Genomic DNA, 18031 nt, shown 5'->3' with positions numbered 1-18031 from the left:
GGCCTTTTTTTTTTACCGATCAGTCCCAAAAAGCATTATGGAGCAGTCCTTAAATGCAATATGCACAACTAGGGTTCTAGGGGAACCTACATATGAAATTTGAGAAAGATCCCTTCAGTACTTTTTGAGAAATAGCGGTAACAAACTTAAACTATCAAAATCCAAGATGGCCGCCTGTCGGCCATTTTGTTCACCGATCGGTCCCAAAATGCAACATACACAACTAGGGCCCTAGGGAACCTATATATGAAATTTGAGAAAGATCTCTTCAGTACTTTTTGAGAAATAGCAGTAACAAACTTAAACTATCAAAATCCAAGATGGCCGCCTGTCGGCCATCTTGTTCACCGATGTCGTCCCAAAATGCAATATGCACAACTAGAGTCCTAGGTGAACCTACATATGAAATTTGAGAAAGATCCCTTCAGTTCTTTTTGAGAAATAGCTGTAACAAACTTTAACTATCAAAATCCAAGATGGCCGCCTGTCGGCCATCTTGTTGACTGATCGGTCCCAAAATGCAATATGCACAACTAGGGTCCTAGGTGAACCTACATATGAAATTTGAGAAAGATCCCTTCAGTTCTTTTTGAGAAATAGCGGTAACAAACTTTTAACTATCAAAATCCAAGATGGCCGCCTGTCGGCCATCTTGTTGACTGATCGGTCCAAAAATGCAATATGCACAACTAGGGTCCTGGGGGAACCTGTATATGAAATTTGAGAAAGATCCCTTCAGTACTTTTTGAGAAATAGCGGTAACAACCTTTAACTAACAAAATCCAAGATGGCCGCCTGTCGGCCATCTTGTTGACCGATTGGTCCCGAAATGCAATATGCACAACTAGGGTCCTAGGGGCACCTACATATGAAATTTGAGAAAGATCCCTTCAGCACTTTTTGAGAAATAGCGGTAACAACCTTTAACTATCAAAATCCAAGATGGCCGCCTGTCGGCCATCTTGTTGACCGATCGGTCGCAAAATGCAATATGCACAACTAGGGTCCTAGGGGAACCTACATATCAAATTTGAGAAAGATCCCTTCAGTACTTTCTGAGAAATAGCGGTAACAAGAATTGTTAACGGACGGACGGACGGACGGAACGGACGGACGGACGGACGGAAGGACGGACGGACGGACGACGGACCACGGACGAAAGGCGATTTGAATAGCCCACCATCTGATGATGGTGGGCTAAAAAGAGTAGATGATGGATTCTAGCTAAAGGTACTGTTCTCACACCCCTGAAATTTCATAATGGAATGGTCCAGCCTTTGATATAGGAGAGCCTAAATGTGTTTCCAGGGTAAATGAGGTAATATCTTATAACTGAAATAAGCATAATGTTCAAAACAGTGACCTCCAATTCAAAAAACCAATTGTGGAGTCTCAATTGTTGAAGGCTAGCCACCAGACGATAAGTTGTTGATTAGTTTTGGTTAGATTTTGGTTTTAATAGTTTAACGTCCTATTAACAGCCAGGGTCATGTAAGGATGTGCCAGGTTTGTTGGTGGAGGAAAGCCGGAGTATCCAGAAAAAACCACCGACTAGCAGTCAGTTTCTGGCAACTGCTCCATATGGGATTCAAACATGAACATGCCGTGACATCTTCAACACTCCGCCATTGCGGCAAAATTTTCTCAGCAGAATTCTAAAACTAGATTATCTCCCCCAAGTTTGAAATTTAACCAGACATAAATCATCTAGCCAAATTTCAGGGATGTTTTAACAGATCCACCCCTGCAAATTCATAATGACCTATTCCAGCCTTTGATGCAGAAAAGCCCAAATATGTCTTCAGGGGTGATTGGGTCAATATTCTAGAGACTGGTGGCTAGTCTAAGTCTCATGCAACTTTATATACCAGTATATTTCAACTTTCCTTCATATACAAATGGTACTAAAACCATCTTTGAGTCAAAAAGGTGATAAAAAAGGAAGATTCCGTTTAACTGAGTACCAGTTGTCAAATCATAAGACAATAAAATATTCTGAAATAAGGTTCATTAATCAATTTAATGTACTATAAATTTGATCCTTTAAATGCACAATACATACTTTTAATGTTTTATCAAAGAAATATACCTTAAGTAAACAGCTAAATATTTTTTTTTTTAAATTCCTAAAATATTTCTATTCCTTATTACTAATTATCAGAAAACTTTCACGTACAATGTTATATTCTAGGAAATTGTGATCGTCGCCCATTCATGTAGATTTGCAAAAGGTTATCTCTGCGAAATTGAAACAACATCCTTTAAAATGTTATGAATTTCCATTCAATTTTAAAATCTACTAGTAGAAATCTTTGAAATCTTGTTTTGAAATGAAAAATCAGGAAATTTAGTAGTCGTGATAGATAGATGCTGTACAAGTATTTATTCATTAAGCTGATGGGAAGAGAAACAGCGAATTGTGTAAGAAATTTGAAAATTAAGTCATCTGGCAAATTAATCATAACCATTGATGTCACTATTTTTTCCATTTCATCGGAGAATGAAAGAAATTTCATTGCAAACTGTGTGAATCTGGATAGCGGATTCTCAAAAAAGTTTTTAAACAAAATTTATTTCATTACCTGATGAAATGAAAAAAAAATGATATCAATGCTTAGATTACATTAGGTATGAGAATGTTGTAACGCGATACAAGTGCTATTCAAAATGATCACCAACACATCTACAAGGTGCTTTATGAAATCCTTCGCCAATGGTTTCACATCTTGAAATTATTGCTATAATATCACCTTGACCTTGATAAAAACTCCATTTAAACATGTAATGTTCGGCCTCTAACCCCAAACCTTTAGATAATGTGCAATAATAAATAGAGTAATGTGCCGTGACAGCATTATACGCATACAACTAGGAATAATAATAAATTTGCTTACAGTTCGCTTTAAGTATGCAATTTTTTTAGCTACATATGAAGGTATATACCCATTTAATGAAAAGACAGAAAATTTGTATTCAAGAAGCCTGGAGTCACTGAATAAATTCTTGGTTATAAAAATGATGGTTTAGGTACCAAAACTGCATGTTCTTGATATTGATGCTGTAGTTGTGAAAGTCAAATGAAGTCCTCTATGCGGAGGGAAAAATTGAAAAAAAAAAAAAATCAAACGAACAATTTAAAACCAGAACAAAAATAATTCCTGATAGAACTATCATTAACATTATCCCATGAAATATGAAATATTTGTATTTTTGGTTTGAATATATTAAAGATTTAAATCCAAGGTACTGGAGGAAAAAGGATTGAAAAGGGGCACAAGGGGCATTTGGGGTGGGGCTGGGGGGAGTGGTGTTGGGGTTACTTATAATATTAGGTCAAATACGATATGCAAAGATAATAATCATCAATTCCACAGGTATCTGGTGCTATAGGTGACTGGAGCTTTAAAATATCTACAAGACATGAATGCTTTCACATCTATATGAAACTGAAATATGCAGGGATGGATATACGTACCCCCAACTCTGAACACAACTTCCAAAACACCCCCTCTCACCATATCCTTCCCCCCCCCCTGTCACCACAAAGCTCCGCCCCCCTCTCACCACAACCTCCCCCTCTCTCTCACCACACAACCTCCCCCCCTCTCACCACAACCTCCCCCCTCTCTCACCACAACCTCCCCCCCTGTCTCACCACAACCTCCCCCCCTCTCACCACAATCTCCGCTCTCCCTCTCTCACTACAACCCCCCCTCTCTCACTACAACCCCTCTCTCTTACCACATCCTCCCCCTCTTACCACATCCTCCCCCCTCTCATCATCACATCCTCCCCCCCTCTCACCATATCCTCCCCCCTCTCACCACATCCCCCCCTCTTACTACAACTTTCCCTCTCTCACTAAACTCACCTCTCACCACATCCTCCCCCCTCTCAACCACATCCTCCCCCCTCTCACCACATCCCCCCCCTCTACTACAACTTTCCCTCTCTCACTAAACTCACCTCTCACCACATCCTCCCCCCTCTCATCACATCCTCCCCCTCTCACTACAACTTTCCCTCTCTTACTACACTAACCTTTCACTACAACCATCCCAATCTCACCAAAACCTCCCCCTCTCAATACAATCCCCCTCTCACAACCTCACCCCTCTCACCACATCCCCCCTCTCTCCAGATCCCCCCCCTCTCACCACATCCTCCCCCTCTCACTACAAATTTCCCTCCTTCAATACACTAGCCTCTTACCACATCCTCCCCCCTCTCATCACATCCTCCCCCCTCTCACCACATCCTCCCCCCTCTCATCACACCTCCCCCCCCTCTCATCACATCCTCCCCCCTCTCACCACATCCTCCCCCCTCTTACTACAACTTTCCCTCTCTTACTACACTAACCTCTCACATACAACCATTCCCCTCTCACCACATCCTCCCCCCTCTCATCACATCCTCCCCCTCTCATCACATCCTCCCCCCTCTCACCACAACTTTCCCTCTCTTATTACACTAACCTTTCACTACAACCATCCCAATCTCACCAAAACCTCCCCCTCTCAATACAATCCCCCTCTCACAACCTCACCCCCTCTCACCACATCCCCCCTCTCTCCAGATCCCCCCCTCTCACCACATCCTCCCCCTCTCACTACAAATTTCCCTCCTTCAATACACTAGCCTCTTACCACATCCTCCCCCCTCTCATCACATCCTCCCCCTCTCACCACACCTCCTCCCCCCTCTCATCACATCCTCCCCCCTCTCATCACATCCTCCCCCCTCTCACCACATCATCCCCCCCCTCTACTACACCTTTCCTCTCTTACTACACTAACCTCTCACTACAACCATTCCCTCTCACCACATCCTCCCCCCTCTCATCACATCCTCCCCCTCTCATCACATCCCCCCCCTCTCACCACAACCTTCCCTCTCTTATTACACTAACCTTTCACTACAACCATCCCAATCTCGCCAAAACCTCCCCTTCTCATACAATCCCCCTCTCACCACATCCTCCCCCCTCACCACATCCTCCCCCTCACCACATCCTCCCCCTCTCACCACAACCTCCCCCTCTAGCCATATCCTCCCCCCTCTCACCACAACCCCCCTCCTCTAACCACGTCCTCCCCCTCTCACCACAACCTCCCCCTCTCACCACAACCTCCCCCCTCTCACCACATCCTCCCCCCTCTCACATGGTTCGTACAGATTTTCAAACCAAAATTCCAGCACTTTTCAAGCACTTTTCCAGCACCTTTTCTAGATTTTCAAGCACTACCTTTTTCTTCTACATTGGACTCGAAATCAGAATTTTCAGAAAACATGCCTACAATTTTGCAAGCAATTTGTTAGTACAATTTTGTCAGAGTAATTAGATTCAATTACACATTCTTATCAAACAACAAAGTCATCCCAAGTAATGTCTGATTACTGAAATTATGATAAATTGATTGACAACAGAGCTTTTGTCAGTGTTCTGGGAGCATGAAGTTTCAATTCCAGCACTTTTCAAGGATTTAAAGAAAAATTCCAGCACTTTTCCAGCACTGACCCAAAATTCAAGCACTTTTCCAGCACTGTCCCCAAATTCCAAGACTTTTCATCTTCTGTACGAACCATGTCTCACCACAACCTCCCCCTCTCACCACAACCTCCCCCCTCTCACAACATTCTCCCCCTCTCACCACATCCTCCCCCCTCTCACAACTTCCCCCCTCTCACCACAACCTCCCCCCTCTCACCACACATCCTCCACCTCTCACCACATCCTCCACCTCTCATCACAACCTCACCCCTCTCACCACAACCTCCCCTCTCTCACAACATCCTCCCACCTCTCACCACAACCTCACCCCTCTCACCACAACCTTACCCCTCTCACTACAACCTCCCCCCTCTCAACACATCCTCCCGCCTCTCACTACAAATTTCCCTCTCACAACACTAACCTCTCACCACATCCTCCCCCTCTCACCACATCCTCCACCCTCTCACCACTACCTCCCCCTCTCACCATAACCCCCCCTCTCACCACATCTTCCCCCTCTCACCACAACCTCCCTCTCACACCACAGCATCCCCCTCTCACCACATCCTCCCCCCTCTCACCACAACCTCCCCCTCCTCTTACCTCCTCTCCCCCTCTCACCATATCCTCCCCTTTTCACCACAACCTCCCTCTCACACCACAGCATCCCCCCCTCACCACATCCTCCCCCCTCTCATCACATCTTCCCCCTCTCACCACAACCTCCCTCTCACACCACAACATCCCTTTCTCCACCACAAACTCCCCCCTCTCACCACAACCTCCCCTCTTACCACATCCTCCCCCCTCTCACAACAACCTCCCCCTCTCACCACATCCTCCCCCCTCTCATTACAAATTTCCCTCCTTCACTACACTAGCCTCAAACCACATCCTCCCCCCTCTCACCACATCCTCCCCCCTCTCACCACATCCTCCCCCCTCTCACCACATCCTCCCCCTCTCTTCACATCCTCCCCTCTCTCACCACAACCTCCCCTCTTACCACATCCTCCCCCCTCTCATCACGTCCTCCCCCTCTAGCCACATCCTCCCCCCCTCTCACCTCAACCTCCCCTCCTCTAACCACAACCTCCCCCTCTCACCACAACCTCCCCCCCCTCACCACATCCTCCCCCTCTCACTACAAATTTCCCTCTCTCACTACACTAACCTCTCATCACATCCTCCCACCTCTCACCACAACCTCCCCCCCTCTCACCACATCCTCCCCCCTCTCACTACAAATTTCCCTCCTTCACTACACTAGCCTCTCACCACATCCTCCTTCCTTTCACCACATCCTCCCCCTCTCACCACAACCTCCCTCTCACACCACAATAACCCCCCTCTCATCACGTCCTCCCCCCTCTAGCTACATCCTCCCCCCTCTCACCACAACATCCCCTCCTCTAACCACAACCTCCCCCTTTCACCAAATCCTCTCCCCTCTCACCACAACCTCCCCCCCTCTCACCACAACCTCCCCCCTCTCACTACAAATTTCCCTCTCTCACTACACTAACCTCTCACCACATCCTCCCCCCTCTCACCACAAACTCTCCACCTCTCACCACAACCTCCCCCTCTCACCACATCCTTCCCCCTCACACAACAACCTCCCCCTCTCACAACCTCCCCCTCTCACAACAACCTCCCCCTCTCACAACAACCTCCCCCTCTCACCACATCCTCCCCCCCTCACACAACAACCTCCCCCTCTCACCACATCCTCTCCCTCTCACCACAACCTCCCCCCTCTCACAACAACCTCCCCCTCTCACTACATCCTCCCCTCACACAACAACCTCCCCCTCTCACCACATCCTCTCCCTCTCACCACAACCTCCCCCTCTCACCACATCCTCTCCCTCTCACCACAACCTCCCCCTCTCACCACATCCTCTCCCTCTCACCACAACCTCCCCCTCTCACTACATCCTCCCCTCACACAACAACCTCCCCCTCTCACCTCATCCTCCCCCCTCACACAACAACCTCCCCCTCTCACCACATCCTCCCCCCTCACACAACAACCTCCCCCTCTCACCACATCCTCTCCCTCTCACCACCACAACCTCCCCCTCTCACTACATCCTCCCCTCACACAACAACCTCCCCCTCTCACCCACATCCTCTCCCTCTCACCACAACCTCCCCCTCTCACTACATCCTCCCCTCACACAACAACATCCCCCTCTCACCTCATCCTCCCCCTCTCACCACAACCTCCCCCTCTCACCACATCCTCCCCCTCTAACCACATTCTCCCCCTCTAACCACATCCTCCCCCTCTAACCACATCCTCCCCCTCTAACCACAACCTTCCTTACCCTTTAACTACTCCCACTTCTCACCATAACCTCATCCCCTCTAACCACAACCTGCTCCCTCTCACTGTTCCCCTCTCTTACTACACCCTTTCCCCCTCCTCTCATCACAACCTGCCCCCTCTCACATACCCCCCTCCACCCCAATCTATGGTGGTGTCATATAAATCTTGCATGAGCTTATATAATTCAGCTTAATCATTGTATACCAGGTTAATATTTGTGGATGTTAATGTGTGATAGTATTAACCTACTTGTGTTTTCTTGTGTGTGATGACAACCTCTTTCTGTTCTTGGATCTCTTACTCATGGGGGACCTAAAACATACAAGTTTTCCGCATACATAAAATCTACAGATTACACAATGCATTTCTTTGTAAGTGCAAAAAGTTCCCTAATTATATCCTAAATTACCCGGAACATGACATAGATCCTGTAAGATATATCTCTTGTTGCTTTAAATAAAAGTTTAATGTTCGTTTAATGACATAAACTTGCCGACTGATGTTTAATATGTTAATCCTACCTGAGATTATTAAAACTAAGTAGATCAAACAGATATAGATTTAGATATAGATTTTAATGAAAGAGCAGAAAACAAAATGATGGGACAACTGGAACACTTTCAGAATTGGCCCCACTATATAACTGACCCACCAGGGTATCAGACTCTACCACAAGTCAGGGAGGGCCCCACTAAATAACCGACCCACCAGGGTATCAGACTCTACCACAAGTCAGAAAGGGCCACGCTATATGATTGACCCACCAGGGTATCAGACTCTACCACAAGTCAGAAAGGGCCACGCTATAACGCTATATGATTGACCCACCAGGGTATCAGACTCTACCACAAGTCAGAAAGGGCCACGCTATATGATTGACCCACCAGGGTATCAGACTCTACCATAAGTCAGAAAGGGCCACGCCACCAGGGTATCAGACTCTACCACAAGTCAGGGAGGACCCCACTAAATAACCGACCTACCAGGGTATCAGACTCTACCACAAGTCAGGGAGGGCCCCACTAAATAACCGACCCATCAGGGTATCAGACTCTACCACAAGTCAGGGAGGGCCCATTACATGTTTATGACTGATGGTCAACCCACCACAAGTAACCTATGACCTTAAACTTGATCCCTTTCAGTCAAATCCTTTTTTGTTTGTTTAATGTAACAAATGTATCACATAATGTTTGTCAGTTAGCTACCAAACATCATTTTTTTGTTGTTGAAATCCATGATGGTCGCTGAATCTAATTATTGTAAGATGTTATACAACAAATCTAGTCGGGGAATCAGCTTACATGCTACCATTAAGCCAGATTTAGCATATCAATAAAATTTACATCTTCAAAAAATTCACTATTTCACTCTTTGCCATATTTTAAAACTCCTTCCCCCTGAAAATACACTTAGTGTCTTCTAAATCAAAGATTAGACCAGTTCAAATGAAATTTAAGTGGTGAATGAGGTAAAATCCTTCTTTTTTGTTAAAAACAGTTTAGTGATATTTGTAATTGTGCTCAATAGCACAGGTCTCGACTGGCATCTAAAAAATCTAGAAGAAATAATTTACCAGGCAATTTATTTTATCTGATATGACCCCCGTTTTTGACCTCGCATGTCACAGACCAGGTTATTCAGAAATCTTTCTTTCTTGGGCTAGACATAAGACATTATAATTTGGTACCAATTTATGGGTTGTTATTCTAAATTAACATGTCATAATAAAGCACAACTGGGTCTTTTTTCCTGATTGTTTTGGAAAAGTAAGATTCTATATATTGAGGTCGTTCAGTTTTGTATGGCATAATTTAATTTCTCTTTGGAATGATCATGTCTAAATTCTTAAAAAGGTTCAATAATAAAACCAAGAAGCTAGTTATACATCTTTCATGACGGTTTAAATTCGGTATAAATCACAAAATGTAAATAAGTATACACACCTGCACACATCTTGTCCAATATAAAGGTATTTTAAATACACAGCTTTGTAAACTTAATTCTCATGAAGGTTTTCCTTACAAAACTGAACGGCCTCTATATACATTCTCTATTGATGCCAAATCCTTTTAAATGCTAAAATTTCATAAGAGAACTGTTTAATGTTCTTCAAAGAACATATCAGGTAACACAAAGAATTATCTACAAGATTAAATGAGCACCTATATACTTCTTAATTTTACAGTTTGTGAGAGGGTATTTCTTTGAACCAGCGAAGTACAAATTACCAGCAAAGAAAGAAATATACCTTCAAATTTTCAAAGGATAATTAGCAGTTACCAATCAAAATAAAGCATCGTAATATTTCCACTCCCCAGAGTAGTTAAAAAACCATTTTGTAGATAATAATTGAATTTCCATGACAACAGTGAAACTTAAGAATTTCAATTTTGCTGATAATTATAGCCAGAATAAGGACACTGACTTATTATATATTGACAGATTTTCTTGGAGTTGAACTGAAAAGTTTTGAAAAGAATATAAACAGTTATTTGGTACTTGTGTCCATGGTAATAGAACAAAAATACAAAAAAGTCTGAAATAGAAAAAAGCACAACTAGGGCACTATATACTAAAAAGCAATATACAGAAGGTATTTTGAAGCTAAGTTAAATGGCTCTGGAGTTACAGTCTAGTTAAAGATATTGGACTGGTGGAAAGAATGTCTGTAAAACTAGGTCACAAGCATGAGAGAATGTCTGTATAACTAGGTCATCAGTGTAAGAGAATGTCTGTATAACTAGGTCATCAGAGTAAAAGAACGTCTGCATGCATAATCAACTAGGTCATCAGTGTAAGAGAAAGTCAGCATAACTAGGTCATCAGTGTGAGAGAATGTCTGCATAACTAGGTCATCAGTGTGAGAGAATGTCTGTGTAACTAGGTCATCAGTGTGAGAGAATGTCTGTATAACTAAGTTATCAGTGTGAGAGAATGTCTGTATAACTAGGTCATCAGTGTGAGAGAATGTCTGTATAACTAGGTCATCAGTGTGAGAGAATGTCTGTGTAACTAGGTCATCAGTGTGAGAGAATGTCTGTATAACTAGGACATCAGAGTGAGAGAAAATCTGTATAACTAGGTCAGAAGTGTGAGAGAAAGTCTTTTTAATTTAGTCAAACACATCAAACTAATACCAGTGTGATAGAAAATCTCTATCATTTGGCCAAACACAATGCATTATCAACAGATTAGAGAGACTTAACCAGGTCAAACCGATACTTTATCTGTAGCTTGTTTAGAGTTTTATATCTTATATATTTTACGAGATACTGAAAAATTATCCCAGGGTGAAACATGCTGGGATATTTTCATGACTAGCTGGTTGGAGTTTATTAAATTTTTAGGTTGAGTGATCACTTTTGAATTACCCCTTACATTTAAATGCAGAAATGAATACAGCTCGCTGTTATTCCCCTACGAAATCTTACTACACAAAAAAGGCATTTTTAATCAACACGTTTTCAACACATGAAATAAGCATGGGGAACTTATAGTATAGATACAGTCCGACAATAAGACTGGCATTTGTTAGTTCACGTTTAAATACCTTGGACTTTCTGTAGCATATGGGCCAATTACATAATTATCTTTCAGAACCCATCAATGCACTGTTGTTAATTATGTCTTTATATCACTACACAGACAAAGTAAATCGTTAAATACCTAACGATGAAGTCATTTATGAGCTGTACCTACACATTTTTCTCACCAACACAGAGATGTGCAGAGTAGATATTATACAATTTGAGGCACAGTAGTATTTCCATATATCTCTCCACTTTGGTGATATTATTCAACACAAATAGTGCTTACTTGTACAGAGTGATTCGAGCATTATATAATTTCAGAAAAATATTTCTTCGTTAGAATGTTAATTGCTTAATTATAAGTTTCTGTGTAACATAAGGTAGGTCTTAAAAATTTATATTCATACTTTCATGATGAATTATGAGTTAATAAAAACGAGAGGCCCAGAGGGCCTGTATCACTCACCTGGTTTGCAATACCAAGCAATATTTTCTGAATACAGGCTCATTGTTTCTTTTCTGAAGGAATTTGAATAATTACCTCTAATTCCCCTACTGGGCCCCACCCCTCCTGCCTCCAGGGCGTCAGAGCCAAAATTTATACAAGTTCTGTTCTTCTTTCCTAATGGATGTTTGTGGCCAAATTTGGTTACAATCCATGCAGAACTCTAGAACAAGTAGCAATTTATAAGATTTACCTCTTATTCCCCTATTGGGCCCCACCCCTCCTGCCTCCGGGGGTCAGAGCCAAAATTTATACAAGTTCTGTTCCCCTTCCCCCAAAGATGTTTATGGCCAAATTTTGTTACAATCCATGCAGAACTCTAGGACTAGTAGCGATTTAAAGGAAATGCTGACGGACGGGCGACAGACAACTGACGACGGACAACGGATGACAGACGTTGCTAGGTCAGCTAAAAACATACAGGCCACAAAACTATAGGCACCAAAGGAAACCTACAACTGTTTGAAAAATAGCATTAACAAACTTTAATTGTCAAAATCCATGATGGTTGCCTGTAGGCCATTTAAATCTAAATTTGGTCTAAAAATGTAATATGCTTAGAGGGCACTAGGGGAACCTAAAATGTTTGACAGAAATTTCCCTCGGTAGTTTCAGTGCAAAAAGTGATCAGAAACTTCAATTATCAAATTCCAAGATAAGCAATCGTTCCAAAGCTTGAACATATGTTTTTGGATAAAAGATGTTATAAGATTAAATACGATTCTGAATATGTTAACCTTACCAAAAGTTAACATGATTAAATATGATTAAAGTAGCAACAAACTCCTTTTACCTAAACTCAGAAATTAATTTCTCCCTTTATAAAATATTAATTTCACTATTCTGGTTCAAAATGTCGTAACAAAATGCATCATTTCAACCAAAAATCATTAAACTTTGATAATAATGATTTAATATTATGAAAAAATGAAACAAAAAGAAAAATCAAATAAAAATTCAAATAAAAATAAATTAACACCAATGTGGTTTATTAAAGAGAATTATTTGTATATACAATGTATAGATCAAAACTTTTAAAAATACCCAACAAGCTAGAAGCACTTAATTACCTTGACCTTGAATGTGACCTTGAGTATGACCTTGACTTTCTGCTCCTTTTATACCTGCAAACAAAAAAACAAACTGGATCAGGCCCCAGTCTCACAAACAATTCTTAACTTTAATGAATTCCTTAACTTTTAAAATGCTCCAGACAGAAAATCATTATTGATTTTTTAAAAGGAAGGCTCATAAATTTATGATTTTCATTAGGGTATTTTCTGGAGTATATGTAAGTCGCTACTTTTTACCCTGAAAATTGTGAGTGCGACTAATACACCAGTGAGACTTACACGTTGACGAAAACAAAAAATCAGACGATGTTTTGCATTATTACATCATGATTGATTCACATGAGAAAAATTGTAATGTTTCCTCGCCGGTTTAACTTCTGTAATGCTTTCCTATGTGATATTTCAATTCTAAGTTATGGCATAAAGATGCTACGTTGCCGACGAATGGTATTTTTTCACCTATCAAAACAGGAGCAGATGAATTAGTATTTTTCTTCTGTTACAAAAGTTACTTGCTTAACATCATTACCACCATTGAAAAGTTTGAAAAGCTTCTTAATTTACTTCAACAAAAAAGTATTTAAAATAATTAATTGCATCCCGTCCATGACACTATGCCCTGTACTAATTGACAACAGACAACAAAAGCAAAACAAATGATTTTATGTATTTTTGTGTTAATTAGACATATGTATACAAGATTATACATAGATTATGATGCAAATGATGGAAATTATTTATGCTCTGTCGGTGAAAGAGTATCTTTTAAGTTAACGAATGTTCGTTAAACTGGGCCAAGATTTTCATAACCACTCCACAGTCTATAGGTTTGTACTCCATAAAATATTGATTTTTTTTTTTAAATATATTTTTTTGTCTGGTAGTGTCTTATTGTAGTGTTTATAAATCCCTTATATGGGTATAAATGATAAAAAGCCCTGACATGGGTGTTAATCCCTTATATGGGTAGAAATTGTGTAAATTCCTTATATGGGTATAAATAGGTATGAATTCCTTATATGGGTATAAATGGTATAAATCCCTTATATGGATATAAAAAGGTATTAATTCCTTATATGGGTATAAATGGTATATTTCTTAATATGAGTATAAATAGGTATAAATACCTTATATGGGTGTAAATGGTATAAATCCCTTATATGGGTATAAATGGTATAAATCCCTTATATGGGTATAAATGGTATATATTCCTTTTATGGATATAAATCCCTGATATGGGTATATATCCCTTTTATGGGTATAAATCCCTTATATGGGTATAAATAGGGATAAATCCCTGATATGGGATACTTATTTTCAATATGCCATGATTAGTTGGTAAGAAGGCAATGTAGCAAAAGACTGGTTATAACATTAGTACTGATTATAATGGGAAGTATTGCAAATGCCCAAACAAGCACACCTTCATATCATAGTGTTTGTAATCCCTTATGTTATCCCTGTATGCCGATTTTCATCAAAAATTTCAAAGTTCCAACAAATCAGAAGCCTCCATTTTGTTACCATGGCAACCAATTCTCTCTCTTTCTTGAGGGTGTATCTATAAAATCACAGCCTGAGGGGTTAAATTCAAGTGTCCAAATATATACGTCGGGATTAACACCTCATTTTGTCTGACCACCTGCAGTTCAAAATGTCGGTCACAGCTAGCTCCTTAGACTATATTAACCGAGTCATACAGATTTTTAGAAATAGGCATTAGCTTGAGTTTACCATTGATGATCTTCAATGAATGTAAATTTTAAGCTGGTATCAGTTTAAAATGACTACGACCATTTGTCAACAACCACAAGTAATTCTTTAGGCAAACACTTAATCCAGTCTGTGCTCATTCAGCCGTAGTGTTAAAGTCAATTACAAAATCTATCTGAAAACAAATCAGTTAAATGAACTTTGCTGGCATCCAAAAGGGTAAAATACATTAAATAGTCATTTTTTATATCGATTTGATATATACTCGGTCATTCAATAAAAGTCGGTGAATGTTATGTATACACATATATATATACCGCTGAAGAGCAGCCGTAAATATATAAATACAGTCAAACCTGTCTATAATGACCACTGAAGGGGAGACAGAAAAAATGGTCACTATAGACAGGTTGCCTTTATAGACAGGTTGGGTCTTTCGTGCCAACCAACGAGCCAGTAAATAAAACAGAATTGTATTAATACAAAACAGACCTGCTACTGGATGTTTATATATTTATTGCCGTGCATTATTTAAGAAATAATTGTGTCAATATATTTCCGTGATTTGTGTTCGTTTTATTTTGATGCAATCGGAAATTTCGATCATAACAAAATCACCTCGTTTTGTTACATAGTAGATTTTTTTAGCTATGAACATAATCATTACCTAATTACTGACTTCACATGGCCTTGAATTATCTATGAACGATTATTTTCAGACAATGTATGCTTGTAATATTTTTTCACAACACATTCTCGCTGGCAAGTCGTATGTAATGTTGTCGTGTAACTAGTATTGATGGACTAATCTCGAAACATAAAAGATCGATTTGGAGGTGTTTTCTCACAATATACAGCTTCAAAACTATTAAAATCACAATGCAGGTACACATATTAACTTTCAGTAACATTTCTACCAAGAAATGGGACCGTATTTTATTTATAAACACATCGAGAATACCCGGGTTACATCGGGCGATAATCCGACTGACTCTAATCGTAAAGAAGAACGTAAATTTATAGGCCTAATTTGAAATAGCTTAAGTACAGCCATTTCTTAGTAATAAAACAATGCTAAATATCGACAATGAATAACGGAACACATTAAATAAATCAGCATGTTTTATTTTGTCTACCGTATCATCCGAGTTGTGGCTTCAAAATCATGCTTTACGAGTGTGATCTTTTCGTGCACATGGTGTTCGCGACCAAACATAATTTCAGTCTTTGATAGGCATAAACTGTCGTTAAAACTTCTATCCTTAAGTTGGCAACCATATTTGTACCTCAAATGTTACGACTGCTAGGTTATAAATCAAACAGTACTGTATAAACAATTCATAGCTTGGGCTTCAGTAATGGCTGCCATTTGCTTACAAAGGGAGTTAATTACCGGAAGTAGGTCAAAGGGACGCTACTACACACACACTGTACTCGGTACTCAAAAAGTCAATCTCAGCGACCAGTCGTTATACAACTTTGACGGGGCTAAAACGACCGGTCGTTAGCCACATTAGACAGGTGGTCGTTATGCACAGTGCCATTATATAGTAAAAATGCACGGGGAGTCTAAAAACCGGTCGTTATTGACAGGCGGTCGTTAGAGCAGGTTTGACTGTATACACATCAATGTTCAATAAGGTGATTATATTTCCATATTCACCGTAATTAGAGCCCCTCCCCTTATCAACAGAGGGAGGTGAAGTTGTAGAAACAGCCATATCCCATGGATTTAACGATGTTTTATTACATGTGATGCCTCTATCATCAGCTTTGTATCCAATATATATTGAACTTGAGAATCTTTCACATATGAATCACAACATAATAATGTGTCTCAATGGATAAAAGACCTATGCATGTTTATTGTAACAGATTAATATACCATGAGAACAGAAAGAATTAAATTATGGTTGACATTTTTCATCCACAACTTTGGATCATTAGGTAACACAGGTTATTTCACAAAATGTATTTTTCTACTTTCAGCAACGATGACTTTGACCTTTGACTTATATAGCTGACCTTTGACCTATGAACCTAACGAGTAAGTCTCAGAGTCTCTATAGAGAGACACATAACTGCCTGATTGTAGTGGGCAATTAAAAAAACAGACACAATTTCTAAAATGAATATAAAACAATATCTGTTCGCTCCATCCATACCTGTTTTCTTTAGAAAGTGAGCGTGAGCGTCGCCTTCGTTTCCGTGACGATGAACGATGTCTGGACCGTGATTTTGAACGAGATTTGGAATAGGAGTGTCTGAAAGAACAAAGAAAATTTTATGATATATATGTAGTTATGGTACCATGGTAACCATGCAAAATCTATCTAAATTATATCACCATGGTAACCAGAGTCTCTCTAAATTCTATCACCATGGCAGCCAGTCTTTCTTAAATTCTATCACCAAGGCAACCAGTCTCTCTTAATTCTATCACCATGGTAACCAGTCTCTAAATTCTATCACCATGACAACCAGTCTTTCTTAATTCTATCACCATGGGAGCCAGAGTCTCTCTAAATTCTATCACCATGACAACCAGAGTCTCTCTTAATTCTATCACCATGACAATAAGAGTCTCTTTATTTCATAACCATGGGAACCTCAACAAAAGTGTTATTTTTTTATATTTAACTGCAAAATTGCAGCGACACAAGCTTTTCTTACTTTAAATTTTATGTACATGTTTAATCAAATTCTCAAAGATACCAAGGGAATGGTACATTCGCACCAATAAAAAGTCAGTCATTATTTCATGTTAACTAATGATACTTTCAGGACACTGCGGGGGTGGAACGCTTTCCAAGATCGACATCTGAGTACTTCAATTTATATCCATTGATGGAAGCGATCCAACTAAACTTCTTTATATTTATTCATTCATGGAAGCAAACACCTTAATTTCTTAAGGCACTATACTGTACTATGTATATATCAATACTCCAGCAAAAATGTATAAGATTTATCAAATAATGATAGTCTTCATCTCCAAATCTAGGTCTCTGCTAACTAGGGTTCACCTCCTTTTAAGTCCTTGCTAAGTAGAGTTAATTCATATCCTGGCATGTTTCATCTATAGAGTCGAGATTTTTTTACGGTCAATTGCATTTTCCGAGCTTACATTAATATCAGAGATAAACTTTTTGATATATATGTTTCTTCCCATTTCCAGATACATATCACTTTTAAATGATCAGCAAGCATTTAAAATAAAATATATAATTTGACAGCCGTCATAGACTAATGGATTCTGAAATGACTTCGAGGATGAAAGTTTTACGGGGTCTAGGTACTAAACCCATAGTAAAACATTGATGTAAATATTGTGTTGAACAACTTAACCCCTTGTTTTGTCGTTGTGTATGAACA

At 40.1% G+C, this 18031-nt stretch overlaps 1 protein-coding gene across 1 annotated transcript in view; it reads right to left on the bottom strand.

Annotated features, from left to right (window-relative positions):
* The window catches only part of LOC138324441 (serine/arginine-rich splicing factor 4-like), a 46348-nt gene that overhangs the window by 15593 nt on the left and 12724 nt on the right, over positions 1–18031 (bottom strand). Inside the window, exons 4-6 of the mRNA XM_069269508.1 lie at positions 16822–16920; positions 12941–12994; positions 8082–8144 (exon numbers count right to left, since the gene is read on the bottom strand). Of these exons, the coding sequence (XP_069125609.1) occupies positions 8082–8144; positions 12941–12994; positions 16822–16920 (216 nt within the window). The remainder of the gene's footprint in view (positions 1–8081; positions 8145–12940; positions 12995–16821; positions 16921–18031) is intronic.

This window comes from Argopecten irradians, chromosome 5, assembly GCF_041381155.1.
Source record: "Argopecten irradians isolate NY chromosome 5, Ai_NY, whole genome shotgun sequence".
Classification (NCBI taxonomy): Eukaryota; Metazoa; Mollusca; class Bivalvia; order Pectinida; family Pectinidae; genus Argopecten; species Argopecten irradians.
This window is presented reverse-complemented; position numbering and strand designations above follow the sequence as displayed.